Source organism: Crocodylus porosus, unplaced genomic scaffold (genome assembly GCF_001723895.1).
Source record: "Crocodylus porosus isolate Cpor-Errol unplaced genomic scaffold, CroPor_comp1, whole genome shotgun sequence".
NCBI lineage: Eukaryota > Metazoa > Chordata > Crocodylia > Crocodylidae > Crocodylus > Crocodylus porosus.
Genome location: NW_017728886.1, coordinates 150,696,850 through 150,719,006, shown reverse-complemented (window position 1 = coordinate 150,719,006; position 22,157 = coordinate 150,696,850). Strand labels below are relative to the sequence as shown.

Sequence of the window (22,157 nt, the reverse complement as noted above, 5' to 3'; positions counted from 1 at the left end):
TAAGGAAGAATTTCTTTACTGTCCGAGCCCCCAAGGTCTGGAACAGTTTGCCATCAGAGGTGGTTCAAGCACTTACTCTGAACACCTTCAAGAGCAAATTGGATGCTTATCTTTCTGGGATCCTATGACCCCAGCTGACTTCCTGCCCTTCGCGCAGGGGGGCTGAATTCGATGATCTTCCGAGGTCCCTTCCAGCCCTAATGTCTATGAAATCTATGAAGTCTATGAAATCTCTGGAGGCTTAAGGAAACTGTAGCAAGGAGTTAGTCATGATGGACTGCTTTGAATCAATGTGACTTAAACAATTTTAATCTTGCTTTAAAGCAGCATGTGTTGATCTTGTGTTGTATTTGTCCTGAAAAGAGATAAAACATCTTCCTAAAGGAAGTTTCATTCTCACTAGCTGGCTTAATTTGGGATTTTTTTTATTTTTATTTTTTGGTAACCTGGGTTATTTACAACATCTCTATGGTTTTATTTGTAGTTTAACTTTTTATATGTAGTTTAACTTACTTTTACTCAGGTACTTAATTGTTATGCTTTTCTCATGTGTTATAAAATAGTAAGTGATTTTTATTAATTTTTAAAGGTTTAATTTTTTACTTGTCAAGCTGCATTTACTTGGAAATTTGAAAACAGTTAAAATATATAAAATGCTTAAAATGTATAAAATGGTAGTTTAATTTTATTTTTTATTAGTTAAATACAATTACTTTAAATGCACTGAGTATATGTGGGAAAACTATATCAAAATTTTTTTTATTTAAAACTAATTGGTTTATTAAATAGTGGAGGTATTATTGATCAATAACAAACTGAACTGATTGAGTCTGGTCACCATGGTCCTTGGGGATTCAAGCCCATCTGTTAGGTGTGTAAATGGACTTGGACATCTGCAAACAATTCTATTTTACCTTGCTCAAGTCCCTGAAAAATACTTACTGCAAAACTAAGTGGAGGAGGGGAGGGGTTCTCCTGCTCCTTATTACTTGTTTACGGTTCAGTTTTAAGAATAAGCTGACTGTCAGTTATAAAAAGTAGTGGCATTGATGCATTTTAAGGGGTTTGGATAGAGAGGAATGTAAATGCACTAAGTTCACTTATCCATATCATAGGTGGACTAGAATATAGCTCTATATAGCTCTTCATGATGTTAGAACTAGTAGGAGTAATCCTCTTGTGCTTCATATTTATTCATTGATTAGAAAATGAAAGCAAGTTTTCATACTTTTAATTTATTTTTTGTCAAACTATGGTTCTAGGTCTTTAAACAATGGTCTCCATCAATTAACTAATGGTTCATTAATTAATGGTCCCCATCAATTAAAGTTCATGATTAACTTTATTTAAAACTTAAGCCATAAACTTGTGCCTCTTGAACATTCAATTTAATTTAAATCATTTTAATAGATGAATGTATAGTATGCCTTTACATAGGTGGTCAATTTCCATGTTTGATTTTAAATAGGTTTATTTTCCGAAAGAAGACTCATTTGAATTAAGTTAATAATAATAAATACCATCATCCTTATAATAGCAGTAACTCCAATGCTGATTCTAAGATACATATGCATGTCTTAGTCCCATGCTTCAAGGCTCCAACCTAAAGTTAGGAGAAGTGACCAGAGACAGCTCTTCCTATAAGAGGGAATCTATTCTGTGAGCAAGTTAGGTGGAGGATACTTACAGAGTAGGGCTGTGCGAAATGGCACCGTTCCGCTTCGCCTTGAGTTTTGATGGTTCGATGGAACAGCATTTCGTTTCGAATTTCATTTTGCTTCAAAATAGCTGTTCCGTTCTGTTCCATTGAAACAGAAAGGCTGTTTTGACGCTGTTTTGACATTTTGCTAGATCACGTTGAGGACAGGAAGTCAGCCCAGCTGGGCTGAGTTTGTTTTCCCAGCAGTATGGTCGAAACATTTTGGCTAGCCTCATTTTGTTTTGAGGCTGTTTCGCAGCCCTTTGTTTCAATTTTGCACTCAAAACAGTGTCGAAACGAAATGGTGGGTGAAATTTTGCACAGCCCTATTGCAGAGAACAGAAGACACTTTAGCTGGACAGGGCTTTAGGAAAGAGATTTGGGAAAGAGGGTGGTTTGAAAGACAGTATTGTAATTGATATTTAATACATAATTTAAGTAACATAATATTCTTCTGTTTTGTTAATTCATTTGATTTGAGGCAGATGTGGCCTTTTTCAAAAGGTTTGGTGCTTGTGGAGGTTGTCAGGCACAAGCCAGTTTTCCAGGTGAAGGGAATATGTCATAGAGTCATAGGGTACAAAGTTGTCACTCACAGCCAGACCTGCTGGGACATAGAAAGCAGCCTGATCTCAGGGAGCAAAGAGGCATTTCTTGCATGTACTGGGAACCCAATCCTGTCAGGAGCAGAGTAGCAATAAGTCTTCTGGAGATCAGCCTCACCACAAGGGAGCAGACACTCTCTAACACACCCAAGAAGACGACCTTCGAAATGAAACCTGTAGGGTGTGGATGCGTTCCTGGTGCGAGTGTGGTCTGGGGGAAAAACCAAGCTTGATGGTGTCATTGCAAAGAAATAAAATCGGTGACTTGAAAATAAGGGACTGAAATCCTGTGGCTGCAGAGTGCTCTTGATGGTTGAGGAGTTTGCATACGAGTCTAAATATGTCAATCAATGGTGAACCCAAGAGGAAAACAGGTGCCAACATACAACTGTGGGGTCAGAATAAGGGCTCATATTTGGCTCACCTGATATATGGTGCATTTCATCCAAATGTAATTTCCATGGTTAAATTATAGGAACAATTCAGTTGTGTCTCCTGTGCTGCTTCTTGCATTAATTACATGTAGCAGTTTAGTACCACACAGCCATACTGACAACATAGTCTTGTTTGAATATAGAAGCTACATCAGCTCAACCAAAATGATTTTAAAAAATCTAGTTAGACTCAAATTGCTGCAGCATTTTCATGCAGATAAAGCTGAATGAGAGTCAAGAATGGAAAGGTGTCAAGCTAATTTTAGCAAAATGAGTGTTGATGCAGAAATAAAAAACTAGAAGATAAGACTAAGGCTGAGAATTAAGTGAACTGGAGTTTTGTTTGTTGTTTTGTTGCCTGCATGTGTGACCTCTGTGTAGACATGCCTTTGGCCATATAGCTCAATCTCTTTGCTCCTCTGTGTTCCGATCTGTGAAATGGTGATAGTTAACAATTTAACAGGGGTGTTGTGAACCTGCATTTGTCAATGTTTGTAAAGTGCTTTTAAATCCTTGAATGGATAACACTTTGGAGTCTAAAATAGTATACTGTATTTAAATTGTAGTGGAATTTAAATTGTTATAATTTAGTGGAGAATGCTGTCTTGTAATCAAAGGCTGTATTTTCAAGCAAAATTACCTTTCTGTCAGCAAGAATCATTTTTGAAACAGAGGCATCTGTGTAGGAAAAAGAAAATGTTATGCTTTTGTTCTACAGAAACAGCCAGAAGAAGCCAGTTTACCTTTAAAAAATCCACTTTTACCATATAGCTGATTTTTCATCATTAATCTTACTGATGCATAAAAGAGGAAGTAATACAAATCACAAACACAGAGTTAATTTCAATTCCAGGATCAGTAGATTGCAATAGTGATTTTGAGCAAAAAAGGTTCAGTCAAGGTGTCATACATGTCAAAAGTATGATCTAAAAGGAATTTAAATTCAGCCCATTCTGAACTCAGAATATCAGGTTTGAAAGAAAAACATAGAAACCTATAGTTTGCTCTTTTCTGGAACAAAAGCATAGGATGAGGAAATTTACATGCACATCCCCACACCTCATCTATCAGATCCCTGCTTTCTCCTCTCTGAGAAAGGAGGAGGTAGTATTGAGTGAGCCTGTCAAAACCTGTGTTGGCCAGGTCTGCAGACAAGCATACATGGATCACTGAATTGTGAACTCACCTAAAATATCTTCTCTGCCCTCAGTGAGGATAATTTATAGCAATAGCAAACAAAGTTTTCCACTCTCCTGTGTCCCTTCTGTTGTCTTGACTTGTAAGATGTTTGCGTGTCAGGGCCAGACAGCTGGAAAACTGCAAGGGACCAGATCCTTGTTGTGGCAGTGCAGCTCTGGCCTGTTCCCTGAGGCGTGCATGCCAAACAAAACGCCTTAATTTGCCATGCTCTGGCATATGTGCCAGGGGTTGTCTACCCTTGGGTTACTGTATTTTCCAGGCCTGTCTTCCCCACGTAGAGCTGGCAGGGGTGTGTGCACTGGGGGGACACAATGTATCACCTTGCTTGCCCATATGACAGCTTATTGCAATGATAAGCTTGACTGCTATGGGACTAAAGGCCCTTCCAAAGCCAATTCCTGGCAGGTTAATGTGAAAGTGAAATGAAGCCTTCCAACACTGGGGGCCTTATCATGGACAGTGACTGAATTGTGCTGGGTGCCAGTGTGGTGGCACCAGCATCCTAAAAATATAAGAATTGCCATTTACTGGGTCAGCTCCTAAGTCTACTTTGCCCAGTCTCCTGTGTCACCTAGTGCCTACCTCAAGTGCAGCCCCTCTTCTGCCTCTTCCAGAACCTCCTGTCAGGGGTGATGGGTAGGGGATGCAAGTACAACCCTGTCAGGCTGCACACCCTGTTTAGCCAGCAGGCGGGGGGGCAGGTGGGAGCACCAGTGCCCCCCCTGCAAGTGCTGGCTGGGGAGTGGGGCCGTCAGCAGAAGTGGACTCCCCCCAGGTCAGTGGGATTGGCTGCCAGGGGACCCCCCACCCCTGGTCTCTGACTGGTGTCAGAGGGGGCACGTGCCTCCCCCTTCCCTCCCCCACCCCATCTCAAGAGGCACCAGACACTGATGCCTCCTGATGAGGTTCTGTCTGCACTTCTCCCTGCACCTTTTGTTATGCACTCTTATCTGTGTCTCCACCAAGCCCTGGGTCAATCTCCTCCTGGCTCCAGCCAAGCTGGCCATCTACAAGACCAGGAAGGAGGCTTTGGCCAGGGGAATCCAGGTGAGTGTGGGCTGTCTTCCTGTCATTTCTCTGCTCACATCTCTGGAGTTTCACTCGTCAGCATCCACAGGCTCTCTCAGCAGATTTGGGGGTCAGCAGGCATGGGCCGGCGCACTCTGCTTGGTGTCCCCTTTTGGATCCTTTGTCTTATCACCTCCTCCAGTTTAGCTATGTGGGTAGGCCAGATTAATCTAGCACCTCTTTGTGATAGTCCAGGCTGACAAAACCTGACTTCGCTGCAGGACTTGGCCTAGATGAATTTGCTAGAGATCCCAAGAGTCCAGGAATCATTATGAGGTGATAATAATGCTTTCACTTGTAGACGCCCAGAATTCTCTGAAACCTCATTCTCCTTCCAGTTTTCTTCTGTGTCCCAAGCAATCAGCTGATATGCATCCATTGGCCTCCCTTCCTAAGGGCAGCTTACAATAATTCGTGATGTACCTAAACCCATGATTTCATGGCCCATCAAATAGGCCCAAGTCACACAGTAGCAGAGAGCAGGTGCTGAAAGGGAAAGCAAACTGGTCTAGGGGTTTTACCCCCCATTCCTCTCTCCCACACAGCCTCCAGCACTGAAGGTCTAGGAAGTTCTGATTCAGAGGCCGTATCCCCGACCTCCACAATTAGTAGCTTCTGCTGCCTCCTTTCCTCCAAGAATTTGCCCAATCCCATTTTGATCAGCTCAATGGCCAGCTCCCTGACGCATCACGTGGCAACGAGGTCCACATTAGACCAAAACACTGTGGGCACAAGAGCTCCCTGTTGTCTGATTTAAACTCACTGCCCTCTAGTTCCATTGTGAGCCCTGGTTCTGGTCTCATGAGAGACCGTCAAGAACAATCCCCTCTGTTGGGGACTCTCCTCCACCCCCATTTAGTCTTTTGTAAACCCTTTGCCTGTCCCCCCTCAAGCCCTTCTTGTCTAAACCGAGGCCAGGCCCGGGCCGCTCTGCTGACAGGGAAGCCCCTCCAGAGCTTGAACCCCTGCTCCTAGCTCTTCTGCAGGTCCACACCCAGAGCCGGATGGGCCCAGTGTTGCCAGGTCTTAAACAGGAAATCATTGTATTGGAAGCTCAAAATGCTGAAAAACTACTGTATGCTGAAAAAAAACCCAATAAGTCTTCTAATTTATTTTTTATTGCTCACTAAGTCACCAGCGAGGGAGTGAAAACTGGGTCATCCATAGGCGACACATGCCTCCTGAGGCTGTGGGGGCACAGCGGCCACCCGCCAGTTTTGGTGGGGGTGTGTTGGTGGCCAGCAGGGTCGGACCGCCTGCGGGCAGCAATGCAGGTGTCGGCAGCGATGGTGGCCATGGGGACTGTCCACAAGCAGCTGTGGTGGTGCTGGTGGGGGTGAACGGGTGTCCTCCCGTGGCTGGAAGTGCCAGCAGGACTTCTCCGAGGGGCACCAGCGCTCCCAGCGGGGGCACCCCTTGCATGTTGCCCTTGGGGCCACCCAAGCTGAAGCATTTCTTTATGCGGAGGCAAGCGAGGATCTTGCGAGGTCCCTTCCAGCTCCACTGCCTATGAAGCAGTCACAAAAGGGCGCTGAGGGCAAGCCCCAAAGTCAGTTCAGAGAGCGACCGGGCTTTCCGTAACGCCGCCCCAGCAACCTGCCTCAACACGCCCCGCGCTCGCGGAGCCTTCTCCCTCCCACCAGCCGCACGAGGGGGGAAACGAGGAGGGCGGACACGCGCTCACAGGAGGAGCCGGGAAGCGGGACAGGCGGCGGCGGCCCCTCCCCGGCGCCCTCTGACCCGCGGGAGGCGGGGGCTGCGGCGAGGCCGGCTCTGGCTTGCGCGCCGAGGGAGGAAAGCGCCGCTATGGCCCCACGCTGCCCCGGCCCGTTCCCGTTCCCGGTCCCGGTCCCGCTGCTGCTGCTGCTGCTGCTGCGCGGGGCCCCGGCGCGGGCCGAGCCCGGCGCCCCAGAGGAGGCGGCAGCGGCGGGCTTAGACCCGCACTCCCGGCACGTCTACAGCGCCGACATGCTCCGGCACGGCGCGCGCAGCGCCCCGCACTTCGTCATGTTCTTCGCCCCTTGGTAACCGCGGGCGGGCGGGGGGCGGCGCCTCCCCTCCCCTCCCCTCCCCCTCCCCGCTGACGTGGCCGGGCGGAGGCTAGGTCCCGCGGGTATGCAAGTGACTTATGAGCCCAGTCTTTGCCTTGGACAGTCTGCTGCGGCGGGAGCAGGAAAGTGACAACTGGACACGATAGGTCCTCGTTTTGCTGGCCGCGTGCCACTGGTCAAAGGCCAGTGCTCTGCTTGGGACCGATGACCTCCAGGATGGACGGTCACGAGCGATTTGCTCCCACGACCCTGGGTCGGTGCTGCAGCTCTTCAGGGACATATTTAAGGTGTCTTTGTGCCGCTTCTTTGCAAAAGCATACTCCATTTAACAGCTCTCCATAGGAGATTTTCTTTGGCAGGCGAGTGTTGGGCATCCTCGACAGGTGGCTGGCCCAACTGAGCTGTGCCAGTTTCAGAAGGGTGTGGATACCAGTATCCACGTAGATCTATGTATATGTAGCACTTACACATGTATATATCCATTCACAAGTGCATGTATACATAAGCGTCTATATATGCAGGTGCGCACACCTCCTTCCCGCACACCTTTTTCAGGTGTAAGAGTGAAGTGTGCCACCAGCCTTAATCCAGAGAAAAGTGTGTCATGGATATATGCAAGTAGGATTTACGCAGTGGCATCCAAGATTTTGGCCCCATGGGGGAGATGAGCGGTGCTGGTCTGGTCCACAGGCTGGATGGAGGTAGGGGGCTTGGAAATTTGGCAGGGGGGCAGCAGTGGCTGTGTTGATTGTCACCACTCCCCACCGCCAAATTTCTGGACCCGTGGGGAACCCTGCAGCCTGGATGACGTGGCTTCATAAGCCACATCTGATATTAATCAAGCATCATTTTCCATAATGTGCTTTTGCTGCTGCACGGCAACACACCCTTAGGGAATCACCTACCTGGGGGATTTATTTGCCAGGCACTGATGGAGCTTGTGAGCTTTCGTCCCCCCCCCCCAGCCTTGCCAGATGGAGCTGTGGTGCACGTGGCACCATCACTTCCAAGGGCAGCTGGCATGGTGCTGAGAGTGTTTTAGCCATTGGGGACATGTAAACTCCAATCCCAAGGTGCCACTGTGTGTCGCAGGACAAGTCATATCAGAGTCCAGTTTGGAGGTGGTTGAGCAGCTGCTGTCATCTTGGATTTGCCTCTGGGATTGACACCCCTGAAAACCAGCCCCTCAGCTTTCCTGTGTCTCTCTTTACTCACTAGACCAGCGATTCTCACCCAGGATGATGCCAGGTGGTTTGAAGGGTGCTGTGAGGTGTGAGAAGATAAGTGAGGTGTTAAGAGATATGCAGATAACTAGGTACTTAAGTGCAAGGTCAGACTTGTTCATGCCTGGACGATCCCTCATCCCTACTGCCAAGCTTGTCTGTAAGGAAACAGTCACTGTAATTTAGACAGGCAAGGTTCTTTGGGTACATGTTATATTTTTTATTAGACCAACTGAGTAGCTGGGGCAAAAAGTTGTTTGTAAGTTTTTGGGCGCAATCACTATAATCTATAAATTAGTTTTTAAAATTAATATTGTTAAAATTTAAATTGTGAAAATTTTAATATTGTTAAAATTTAAATTGTGAATTGACTGGGTGCCAGTCAATTCACAAAAGTTATGGAGCAGTGCCTTGAATCCTAAAGGTTAAGGGTGAGTAATGCTTCCCTCACTGTTGCCTTGAAGGGCTATTAATGTTTGTGAACCAGGCTGAGAATGTTATGGAAGTGACATGTTACTAGCCTGCCTTGTCTGAGTGCCTTCAATGGGATGCCCACATCTGCTTTTGATTTTGGACTTGCTGGGTATTAATATTTGATTGGCTTAGCCAGTCACCTATTTGCAGTTCTCTGGCTGCTGTTTGCAGTCAGCTACCATGCTGAGTTTGGAGTGAGCCCTCCCCTGAACTCAGTATAGCTCTGCTTAAGTGCAGGGAGGGGTTTCCCATGCTGACCTTGCTTCAGGTCTCAGGAGACCTTGTGTCTGAGCCAAACTTCTCTCTCCCTTTGTGCAATGGATCCTCATCATAATTGTGATCTGTGCTGTTCCTCATAACTGGGATAAAAGAGGCTGGAAAGGGACAGACAGTGCAGAGGTTGTCTCAACTCTGTAGTGGAATATTTGGAGGTAGTTTTATCTCATGACTCACCCCAGGCCTCTCTTGGTTTAATGTTTTTTGTCTTGAGTTTTTGACATGTCACACATCAAAGAGCCTTTTTTCTCAAAAAATGAGTAATGAATTTGGATCATCCTTTGCATATGAATGTTTTAGCAGACATTCCCAAACACATTCGTGGAAGAAGCCACCAGTTACAGAAACAAAGTGATGCGTCAGATTTCACAAAAAAAGTGACTCTAAAGGCTAAGGTCTTGGAAAGTTCATAAATTCTGGATTCCAGTTTCTTTAATGTTTGCTAATTTGGTTCTGTAGGATGTCATCGTTTCACTTATTCAAAGAGACTTCACCTTTGGAGATCATATGAAACCAATATTCATTTTGACAGTTGCCCCAAGTCAGTAGGCATCTGCTTCTCAGATCAAATGTCCCTTTTCATGTAGTTTTATTGCTAGATCATAGGTTCTCCAGTTTTTCCATAGCAGAATCCTCTTCCAGCTTAGCTATATGGGTAGGGCAGATTAATCTGAACTCTAACACCTCTTCGTGATACTCCAGGCTGACAAAACCTAACTTTTCTGCAGGACTTGGCATAGATGAATTTGCTAGAGATCCCATGAGTGAGATTCCAGGAATCATTATGAGGTGATCATAATGCTAGCCCCCAACAGCTTTCACTTGTAGAAGCCCAGATTTCTTTCTTTTCATGTCACTGAGGCTGGGGACAGATGTTGCATTTATTCCTGGATAAGGTGTGCCTTTGTTTATCCTGGAACAAAAATATCCCAGGACTGGCATGTTCACATATCATCCTTCTAATCAGGGTTTAGCGAGTGGCTAAATGTAGTGCTGCTTTTCTGCTGTTGATTCAGTGATGCTCTCCCAGGATAACTGTACAAATGTACTTTGTAGTATCCCGGAATAAACTGTTACCACCCTTTATGTGGAAAAAAATTTTTTTGGATTTATCCCAGGATAAAGGACTTGGGTATCCGTACCTTGCACTTTGTCCCTGGATACCTGTGATGTCTGTTTGCAGCCTGAGATTGGGCAGTACTGTTGCTGGTAATGATGATTAGCACTTTTCTCTTCATTACTGGATCTTGAAGAACTTGAAAAAGCTATTACAAATTATGCTTATTTTACACAATTAGACAACCTCTTGGTGCATCAGGTTATTTTCTCCCAGTTGCAAAGGATTGCAGAAGTAGATCTCAGAATACATTCATGTCTCCTTCCTCCCAGTGTGGTATGCCTTCTATTGGTGGTTGTCTGACACCTGGATGAGACATCTGGCTTAGACTTGTTCAGAATAAGACAGATGTTTGTCAGCCTGAAAGAGCATCTTAAGGAACTAGAAGAAGTTGACCTCGTTCTCTGTTTGAGAATGTCATCCTGCCTACCATGAAAATGATTCACAATCTCTGAACATTGCTAGAGTAATTTCTTTTCCAACATGTCAAAGCATCAGAAGTTAGAAACACCTTTCATCAGCATGAGCTGCGATGCTGATTAAGCCAAGCATAGGAATCCATAGGGTCTAAAAATCCACCTTGTTCTTAACTAATGGGATGATTAGTTAAGTGCTCAGCACTATTACTTTCTGCAAGCCTTAAGCTTTTCTTTAACAATTAAAATATTTTTCTCTTCTCTTCAAAACTGTAAAGAAAATTTGTATGGGAAATGAAAATGTAGGATTAGTGTTGTATGGGTCTGCAGAGGGAGTTTCTGGGTCTGCAGAGGGAGTGACCTAATGGTTCTGGTATACATATAGCTGTGCCAAAAATTAGCAAAACTGACTGAATTTCAATTTTATAAGACTAGTTCATACTAGAGAGCAGCATCTACAAAAGGAAGTCCTTAAGCAGGACCCAGCAGCCCTGATAGAAATCCCAGCTGTTAAGTTCACAGTACTTCACAGTACAGATTTTTGCCCCTGGACTTTCTGGTGGGTGTCCACCATCATTGTCCACTTTCCTTCTTGTGTGTGTATCTCTAGCTTTTATCTGTCTAGCAGATTTTTCAAGCATTTTTATATGCCTTTGTCACTTCAGAGCTTGGCTATTGTAATGTGCTCAATCTGGCAGCACTTCTGAAGGCTGTTCAAAGACTTCAATGAGTGTACAAAACAGCAGCATTTTTTCAGAACATACAGAACTATATCTGATCTCTACCAATTCACTTCAGATGAAATCTGTGGTGCTGGTTGTCTTCTAGGAAGGCCCAACTTGTTTAAGCCCCAGTTATTTCAAACCATTTGTCCCATCATGACACCTGCCTTGTACATTGTGCATGGGCATAGCAGGAATGCTTCTAGGAGCCCTGTCTTAACCATAGATCCTGCTGTAAGACTCTTTTCTGTATTCATGCTTTCTATCATGTGCCAACTTAGGAACTGTGTGAATCTACTTCCTGTTCACTGTCTTTAGTCACTTTAGGATGGTTTGTAAGATATTGGTGTTTATGATCAAGTATAATATACTCCAGGTGCAGTATATCCCTGAACTATGTGGTTTGTGCCTTTTATAAATTGAAATAATTATTTTAAATCAGGGCAGATAAATATCAATGATTTTTTTTTAAAATTAAAAATGGACTTTTTATTTAAATCAGATTTTTCTAAAATGTAATTGAGGGTTTTTTTTAAAATAAACCTATATAAAGATTTAATTTAAGATACGTTAAAGCTCAAAGATATCATCATGGAACAGGGATTATAACTTCTAATTATATACTATTTGAGACCATATAATCATGTAACCCTTTTAGAAAAGTTTTATAACTAGGTCACAACAGGACATGGACTGTATTAGGGGCCTAGTCTTATGGGGTTTGCAGAGGCTGCTCTGTAGATTAATAAAGATTAAATAAAACCACTCTACCCAATAGGACTCAGCGCTCAGTCTAGAACAGTGGTTCTCAACCTTTTTTGCACCAGGACCCATTATAAACCTTGATGGCTAATACTGACCCAGTGCCCCTCATTCCTGATCCACTGTGCCCTACCCCCAGGCAGGGGCAGGGAGTGGGTCTGTGTAGGGCATGGGGGAGCCCCTCGCAGGCTGGAACTCTGACAGCCTGCAAGGGAAAAGCCATGGTTTCTCACATTTTTCTCATTTTTAAAGTTTGATCAATTTTCGCGACCCTTTCTTATATTCTTGCAACCCACTTTTGGATCATGATCCACAGGTTGAGAAACACTGGTCCAGAAGATCTTGTTAATCATCTCTGTGATGATCAGTTTCTGTTCTCAAACTGTGGATTTGCATCTCCAGAGATAATAACATCCTTGTTAACAGCAGTATATGAGAGATAACAGCCATGATTACCTACTCATCAGCCTTCTCCACAAGTTTGTGCACACAGTCAAGCCCTTACCTTTCTCTAAAAGTGCAAAATTTCCAGAAGTTAAATGAATAAAGGATATCACACAAGATTGCACTTTTTGTAGAAAACAGTGATTAAATCGAGGCGATTTAAACCAAATCCCCCCTGCTTTAAATTGCTCATAAAATGGTTACAATCAGAAAAAAACCTAAGTTAGAGCATGGATGTCTGTACAATGTGCCTGATGTTCTGGTCAAAGAGTATGTGTGTTTAAATGTGGTCTCTTGTGATATCCTTTGCTATGGCATCTGACCACGTTATCTTTAAAATCAACAATTAGGAAGAAATACACTTCAGAACTGCCAAACTGCTACAGTTTTGGCTTGCCGTCTGGAATTTCGTTAGTGACTGCCTTCTTTGATGCCATACAAAAATGTCATCTGAAGGCCTGAATGAACAGACATCTGGCACAGTTCTCTGAAGGTCACCAAATTCTGTCTCTAATGAACCTGTTGAAGAACAGCATGCCATAGGTGAAGGATCTTTGGCCGACTTGGTGTTGTGCCGTGGGTCTTAGTTTTCACACTGGGAAACGGCGAACAGAAGCATCTGTGTTGCTTTTAACCTTGCCCCCAAAAACAGTGTACAAGGGGAAGAGGCAATTCTGGAAGCCAGCACCCTGACCGTGTAATGATTAATAAGCTATGAATAGGACCTTAACTGAGATTTTTAAATAAATAGCTAGTTGTTGCAGAGCATAGGTCAGCTTATACCATCCTAGCTTACTTAGGAAATGAGCAGCAGTATACTTCACCCACTGAAACTTCTCAGTGGTTTGTGTAGTAGAAAAAAATAGAGTACAGTTCAGAAACCAAGCCTGAAAGCAACAAAGGCACAGGTGAGCATATAAATGCATGGGTTTGAGAAGGCCACGTAATGTTAGAAGGTCTTACATGTTAGGCATATTTCTGATCAGGGTGAATTTGTGGGCTTCTGTGTCCTTACATATTCTGCTATTACATGCTGAGCCAACACTAAAAGCATTTCAGAATTCATGGGAATATCTGACCTGGGGATAATTAAAATCCATTAATGAGTTGTTCTTTCTCAAGGGGAGGATTTTTTGGCTGCAACAGCCACAAATCCCTGCAGCTCCTTTGGTAACATTTGGAGAAGAGAAGGATAGATGTACAGTACCTTAGTAACAACTCTGTCCTTGTGTCCCTGTGTGCCTTCCACTAAATTCATAGTAGCCTTACTACTTCCACATAAGCCTACTACGCCAATAAATATCCTGTCACTTTTCAGCCCCCTAAACCACATCCAAATCAATCTCAGCCTTTCTGAGTAATGAGATATCATGGGATGTGTTCTCTGTGGAGTTTGTACACAACTCTAGCCATTGGCAAGCCTCAGAACTACAGAAGAATCACCTTCTCATCAAATCCAGTCAGTTTTTACAAACACCTGGACCTTCAGCAGTATCCTTAGACACAAGTAATTGATCTCTAGTTGAATCAGTAGCCTAGGCCTAGGATCAATGCATTGTGCTGTCGGGGAGCAGAGGACAAAGATAAAGTTGTCTGAGGATCTGAACTGGTTTCCACACACAGTTCTCTCTTAACCCCAAGCTTTCATTCACTGTATGAGGTGTTAGATCTGTACTGAATGATTTTGCAGTTGAGTTCGCGATCATCCTTCTGTTTGCAGCATTAAAGGGAACTGTGGGGAAACCACAGTCTCTCTATGGTTAAGATTAAGTAAATATTTAAAAGAAAATCTGCTAACTTTAGGACTTGAATACTAACCCATCAGATCATTCAATCATCATTTTGCAAACTTGCAACAGAAATATTTAACTAATCAATAACATTGTCACACATTTAAACTAGCACTTAGCCAGCTCCCAAATGTTATAAGCCATATTTCAGGAGTCTAAATTGCAGTTTTGCTAAATGTGTAATAGACAAGTTATTTTAATTGCAATTTGTTATAACAGGACCTTATGAAGGGGGGGCAAGCTGCTTTTTAAGTTGAAAGGAAAACATCAGAATATAAAATTTTAGCTTATATGTAAAAGGATCATGCTTTGATTATATGCATGGTTGCTTGCGAGCTTTTTAAAGAGCTTGCTTTCTTTAAGGGAGATTGTTTTAAATGGAAGCTTCCTAAAGAATGAGACCACTTCCTTTAAAAGAGTAACGTTCCACAAGAACTAGACTTTGCAGGGTTCATCCAGGGCAAACAGAGCTTCATGTTACCCGGTTGAGTATGTTTCTAAGAAATCTCTTGACATTTTTAGAATTTCTCTGAAGAGATGCAACATTAGTTATTAAGATAGGTTAGCATTAGGTCCTCAAAACATGTTTATCATATTTATTATGATAGATTATGTGACAACACCATAATGTACCAACCTGTAGAATAACATACAGTTATAAAGTTTGGGAGCTGGCTAAGTGCTGTTTTAAATGTGCGATGATTTTATTGATTGGTTGAATATTTCTATTTCAAGTTTGACAGACTGCTTTGGGATTCCATGCAGTATGCAAGATGATATGTATAATGAATAATCCTTTAAGAAAGGGAGAAACTTTGTAATCATTCTTAAAGTTATTTTAAGTCAAGTTTGCATGTATTTATATTGTTCAATTTTACTGTCTTGACCTTGAAAAATTTCCATGGGTCTGATGAACTTCTAATATTTTGCTTAAACAGAGGTGCCCTTATTAAAAGAGAGTCAGTAAACAACATTATCCCACTACCAGGTACTTATCCCACTACTAGGAGTTTCCAAAATAAAAGCATAAAGAATGCCAGGCATCCTGTTGTAGGATTCTTATACAGCTGGGCAGTTGAGCACACTTTTTTTCTAATCCATGTTTAATCAAGGCACCCACTCATAGTCTTGAAAAGATTGTCAGTGAAAAAGTACGGGTTGGAGGATAAGAACTGGGTCTGGATTTTTTATGGCTCTTTTGACAAAACCACTGACAAAACTGTACTGCCGTAGTCTTGACTGTATTAACTGTTTCTTAATGTATTCTGATATTTAGATGGAAAGTCTTTGATTTTCAGTCCTCTACGATATTTCAGGCGTGTGAGAACTCCATGTCCATGCTTGCATGTACTTTCCCATACATTCATTTTTTATGTGTGAGGGTAAGAATTGGAAACAGAGCATGCTAACACACACGAGTAAGAATAATGCCTGTTCCAATTTTTAGCATTACTGAAGGTTATTCAGTCTGCTTGCTCATCCTGTCACAGGTGTGGCCACTGTCAACGTCTGCAGCTGACATGGAATGATCTGGCAGACAAATACAACAGCATGGAAACTCCACAGGTCTATGTTGTTAAAGTGGACTGTACTAAAGATACTCCCGTGTGCTCTGAATTTGATATCCGAGGATACCCCACGTGAGTGCAAAAGGATGTGTGCTTATTATTTTTGTTTTATGTATTTCCACAGACCTCTGCCAATTTGCAGTTATGCTTTTAGGTGGTTTCCTTTGGAACTCTTCAGATTCTGGGTGCTAAATTTAAGTTTTTTCACCATGCTGCCAAACAAGATGATATATAGTGTTCTTTTTCTGGACACTGTCTTATATCTTGTAAGATGGTTGTGATTAAACAAAGTCTAAAATTGGCTTGCTTTCTTCTGTAAGAAAACATCTTTCAGGCAGTAACTCAGTATACAAGAGTGAGGTAATAGTTTACAGTTTTCTTGACTATTTAAAAATGTATCAATTATTTAACTGTGTGGGGCATAATGTGTACAGACTTTTGAATGAATCAATCTAAGTTCTTTTAAAAGTGATCAATTATTAGCATGCTGTAAGTATAACAGTGTTAGTGTTCTGTAGACTTCCATACTCCATTTTGCTAATACAAGGCTTGAACGTTACCTTAGAAAGTCACCTAAATCTATTCTCTCTATCCTGTATGGCAAATAAGAAGTCCATATCTTGCTAGCCCAACTGTTGTTGTTTGTACCAGGAGCCAGAATGGACACTGATTTAGACAGCCCTTGAGTACTAGTTACTGTGTATACCCAAATCCAGGACTACTTTGAATTTAAGACAGCCCTCCCATAATTAGGTTTGCTACATGGAAAATGTATACATTTGTTATAATTTTCCATGTAAAAAATCCAGTTAGTGGAAGGTCGTCTTAAATTTATGCCCGTGCTGCTGAGGTGGGGAAAGCAGCACCAAGGAGTCAGACCCTACCCCTTGCCCTCCCTGCTTGGACCCCCCTCCCTCCCCGTGCTTATCCTCCCCTCTCACTTGTCTCCTGCCATGTTGCCCCACTTCTGCTTGGCTTCCCTGCTGCTTAACCCCCTCCCACTCTGCCCACCTCCCATACCCCTCGTCCCCCGCCCCATGCCTGTGCCTGATCTGTGCCTCCTGTTGCTCTTCCCTGTGCCAGCCCCTAGCTCCCTGCGCACCCTCTACCACTTACTTTCTGCTGCTGTGTTCTGCTGTGTTCTGCCTACTAGGTCAGGGTGGCTAGGATCTGGAACCAACTTCCAAGAGAAGTGGTGCTGGCTCCTACCCTGGGGGTCTTTAAGAGGAGGCTGGATGAACACCTTGCTGGGGTCATTTGATCCCAGTACTCTTTCCTGCCATGGCAGGGGGTCAGACTCAATGATCTGTTCAGGACTCTTCCGACCCTAGAAACTATGAAACTATGAAGCAGTGGCAGCGGTGGCCCCAGTCTGGCTTTGTCCTGCCTGGCCAGGCAGAAGTAGTAATGGTAGCTTTGGACCTGGCTGCATTGGGGCTGGAAGGGCCACAACTGGAGCAGAAGGTAAGGTGTGGGGAGGCATACGGGGAAGGCAGGCAGCGTAGGCTCCCCCAGGCTTCACATGCAGGTCTTCCCTGCACACCCAGCATCCCACTGTGTAATCTTCTCCAAATTCCCACAGCCGTGGGCTCTCTCCCTTGCTGCATGAGTCACCCAAAACCAAGGCAGGCAGTGGCTCAGCTTTGCTTCAGCTCTGAGCCTGGGGCCAAAGTCAGAGCTGAGCCAGCTTGAATCTAAGACGAGGGTTTCCGCCCCCCTCATGTTGCTTGGGGGAAAATACCTTGTCTTGGCTTGGAGTAAATATGGTAATATGTACAAAATCTTGACGTTCCACCCCATTTCTAGAGACTTAGAGAGAAAGGAGAGCTTTCTCTCTCTCTCTCTTTCTCTCTCTCTCATTTGAGCTTTTCCCTAGAGTTTTCTATGAAGGAAGAATTTCAGTGTTGGTATGAGGAGGAAGAGAACAATATAATACTCTTTTTTTTGAAGGGTTCTTTTTTCGCTCTGAGGCAAGATCAGTTATTCCTCCTAAACAATCCCTGACACATTTGTCTAACTTGCGGGTGTCCCCCAGGCCAGATCTGCACTGCAAGGAGCTTCTGGGCTGGATCTGGACCTGGTGGGCTGAGCAGTTGTGCATGCCTCTGTTGCTTGTCCCCCTACCACTGACATGTGTGCCAACTGGGGATCTGTAGCGGATAATTGAGTGGCAGATCCCAGCCCCAAATTCCCAGTTGTTCTAGGAGCCCCATGCTACGTAAAATGGTTCCACAAACTGGAGACAGCCTATAAGTCGTACCTTTGACACTCCTGGTTCACCTTGTTCTTAAGAAACTAACGGAGATGTTTCCATAACCTCCATTTAATTTTGAAACAAAATTACTTTAACTGCAAGGAGGTAACAGTTTGGTTGAAAATTGCTAGAAAACTTAGTCTTTACTTGTTAATTATGTGCTGTACGTATGGGGAAGATGCATTATTCTTCATACAAACCAGAAGTTGTTTGTTTAGGTTAAGTGGAAATAGCTGAACCTAACCTTAACAGTTGCTACTGTAACTAAAGGCTCACTTAAACTGATTATTTGTTTTCTTTATTTTCTATTCCAAAGCACTCTTCAAAAGTAGTACTTTCTTTCATTTTGTTGCCTTTTTAAGGGAAACTACAAATTTAAAAATTGCATGTCTTTTTGAAGACTTTTTACCTACTGTTGGTATATGCAGTATCCAAGAATGCTATAAATAAAGAAGATAGGGGGATTTTTTCTTAATTGATTTGCATTGTACATTTGACAACACTTTCATATAGCCATTTTCCCAAGCTCTGTAGACTATTCACAGAGCAACAGAAGAACCATATGTGTACTTGTAAAACCACAGCTCAGCAAGGGCAGGCAGAGTCATTGAAACTAATTTTAACTGGCTTTTTAAAAAAAAAAAGAGTAGGTCATAAGTGGATCATTTCCTTTAGAAGTTTCATCATCTAACAAATATGATTTCTAGACTTAAGTTCATCATATATTTAATGGTAAAAGATTAACGTGTGTATGAGTAGAGTTGAAGACTTTTATCAAGTGGTATAAGAAAAGATTGTGTGTCTACACAAAAAAAATGCGGTGGCTGTAAGCATCCATTTTGATGCACTTGTTGATGCTTTTTATCAGCTTGATACTAGATAACAAGTGGCCTCTGGCCAGGGGCATCCATATTTGGCCTGTCTCTAAAAGTACAGAGACATTCCTGGAAAATGAGCCTTGCAGTTTTCTGCTTGCTGAAAGAAATGGCACTTTTCTGGCAGGCTGAAAAATAAGATTCATAGGCATAAACAGTGGTTAATCTCAGACTTTCTAGCATTCCATTCACTGTTGCATATTAATCAAAGGACTCATTTAAATCTTAAATTCAACGTGCTGTTTTTTCTGTTGGAGAATAGGATAATTCAGTTATAGAGCCTGTTCCTACTTTATCAGTCAAATGGATGCCTGATGTTAATGATAGCAGACTAGAGAGTCATTCTGAATATACTTGGAGCTCAGTCATAACGTTAATCACCAAAAAATAAATGCAAAAGGGATTTTTGCTTCAGAAAATATTTTATGCATATCTACTTGAAAAGATTTGCCTCACTTCTTTTTACCATTTTAATTTTTCAGCCTAAAGCTGCTTCAGCCAGGTCAAGAACCTCTGAAATACCAGGGGCCTAGAGACTTCCAGACACTGGAAAACTGGATGCTGCAGAAACTAAATGAGGAACCAGTTGTAAGTAAACAGGAAATATTCCTGTGCTCCAGACACAGACTGAATCTTTGCTCTCATGGGGGTTAGGATTTGCTTTTCAAAAATAAAACCTTGGGAATAGAAACCCATTTGTAATAATAAAATGGAACTGTGTCCAAATAACCATCAGGACAGCAATTACAGTAATGTTGTCTGACTTACCTTTTGTTTCCTCTTCATAAAACCACATGTCACAATGGCATTTCAACTGACATTTAAGATGAGATTTCCTGGTACCTATTTAATTGACAAGTTTAGGTTACAGCAGCTTTGCCTAGACTAGGAAAAGTGGTTTAGCTAATATAAAGTAGTTAAGACCAAAATGAAGACAATACCTTTAGTTCAGTTATAACTGGTCATGCTGTAGTCTAAACGGGGTGTTCAGAATATAACTCATTCAGCTAAGTTGAACAGCAAGGTGTTACCTAGGAAAAGTGTCACATTTTTTAAGGGTAGGACTTAACTACCACATTGCCTAAACCTGGCCTAAACTTAATTACTTTTCCTGACGAAGACAGAGCCAAATAATTACTTATCTTAGTGAGTTGAAGCACAGTTCTGCTTAAACAAACTCTGTATTGTATTATTTTTTTAAAAAATACAGTAGTATAAGAGTAATGGTGTAGTTGGTCTAATAAAAGATATCACTGTAAGAAATCCTTGCCTCTCTTTAAAAAATTGAACACCAAATCTAAAGGTGTTTTAGCCATGTATTTTGCGATTTTTTTCCAACTTTTCAATAGTGTCTACAAAATATCTAGTTTCTTTCCTGCTAAGTGGACATGGGTTTGTGTTGCTACAGCTTAGTGATAAAACAGTTTTGGTTCTTTTTCCAGTTGTGTGGGAATGGGAGAGGTGTGTGGAACCTTCAGTAGTTTTTATATTACATATAGCTAAAGACCTCCTAAGTTAGTGAGGCACAGGTTGCTGTAAAATGGAAATAAAGTTATTATGTAATGTTATAAGCGTGATATAAACTGCAGCGTGATCTAAGAATATTGAGAGGTAGTGATGTTATGAATGCTATTGGATTTACTGTTCAACAGTCTGAGAATGCTGTGATGTACTATTTTTACAAACATTGTATAAGGTTGTGGGCAAATTATTCTCTATTGGGCTATGATTTTCCTGTATGAATGAATTGCTCCAGCTTGATATGGGGTGTGGAAAGAACAAACAGGAAGGCAACACAGTGACCCTTTAATAAGTAACCTTTGATCAAGTAACTTCTGATGCAGTGCCAGATGGGTGGCAATTATAAAAGATGGTATGCTTGCAGGTTCCAGGTTGAAGTGACGTGGCTGTTTTCCTAGGGTGGAAACTAGAAATCAGATGGGTGGTAAACAGACAGGGCCCACTCTACATGTTACAGGTATTGCATAATTAACCTATATCACAGTGATCCTCTGGCCTGAGGGGTTTCCCACACCCCTGGGGTGGAGGTATCACCTCTGCAGTGATCCTTCAGCCATGGGGTTTTCCTGCAACCCCAGGGCAAGGAGATCGCCGCAGTGGTGATCCTTTACTCCCGGGGTGTGGGGCACCCTTGCAGCTGAAAGCCCCTCAGTTGGGATGCATGGGGCTCCCAGTTGCAGGAGCTTGCTGTGCACAGGGAACTTGGGATCAGGCTCCCCTTGCACCAGCAATAATAAAAATGATGGGATCCACGTAGTCAACCAAAGACTGTGGCGCTGGTGTTATCAGGAAGGATTTGGCTTCCATGACCACAGCCCGTTCTTTGGTGAGAGAGGCAGCGAGCTGCTGGGAAGAGATGGCCTCCACCTCTCTCCCCTGGGAAGGAGACTCTTCTCAGCCGGACTGGCTGACCTGCTCCACCGGGCTTTAAACTAAGCCTGCTGGGGGACACGGGGACTACTGCCACTGCTGGCCCGCTGAGCAACCCTTGCAAAGCCAGCAGGCCAAGGCACTTAAGGAAGCCCACCCTTGCCTCAGCCCTGGTACAATCTGTGGGCAAGGCAAGAGTCCCCAAGGGCACACTTGCCTGCCTGTACACTAATGCCAGGAGCTTGAGGAACAAGCAGGAGGAGCTCGTCCTCCTGCTCAATGTAAAGAAGTATGATGTCATTGGGATAATGGAGACCTGGTGGGACTCCACCCATGATTGGACCACAGGTATAGATGGCTATACCCTGTACAGGAGGCATCGTGTAGATAAAAGGGGTAGGGGTGTAGCTCTGTATGTTAAGGAAAGGTACATGTCCCTGCAAACTGATATTGGTGACCAGCTAGAGACCCTCTGGGTTAAAATTCATGGGGAACACGGCATAGGGGACACAACGGTGGGAGTCTACTATGGACCTCCCACCCAAAGTCCTGAGCTTGACCAGGAGTTCGCCTGGGAGCTGGCTGAGGCAGCATGCTCCAGGACCATGGTTGTCATGGGTGACTTCAATTACCCGGACATCTCGTGGGAGGATCACTCAGCAAAATCCGAGTGGTTGCAAAGCTTCCTCTCGTGCGTGGATGACCTCTACCTGACTCAAGAAGTCTGTGGGCCAAGGAGAGGCAAAGCGCTGCTTGACCTGGTACTGGCTACAGGGGATGACCTAATC

The 22,157-nt window shown here is 43.4% G+C and overlaps 1 protein-coding gene across 2 annotated transcripts in view; it reads left to right on the top strand.

The window, feature by feature from the left end:
• The first annotated feature begins 6,768 nt into the window (after positions 1 to 6,768).
• Positions 6,769 to 22,157, top strand: part of TXNDC5 (thioredoxin domain containing 5) — a 38,999-nt gene continuing 23,610 nt past the window's right edge. The window contains exons 1-4 of one of the 2 annotated variants that reach the window (XM_019543073.1): positions 6,848 to 6,893; positions 6,943 to 7,030; positions 15,772 to 15,921; positions 19,461 to 19,566. In XM_019543073.1, coding sequence (XP_019398618.1) covers positions 6,975 to 7,030; positions 15,772 to 15,921; positions 19,461 to 19,566 — 312 coding nt within the window. In that variant the 5' untranslated portion in view covers positions 6,848 to 6,893; positions 6,943 to 6,974. Of the gene's footprint in view, positions 7,031 to 15,771; positions 15,922 to 19,460; positions 19,567 to 22,157 lie in introns of both variants that reach the window. The other variant, XM_019543064.1, reaches the window with a different exon arrangement.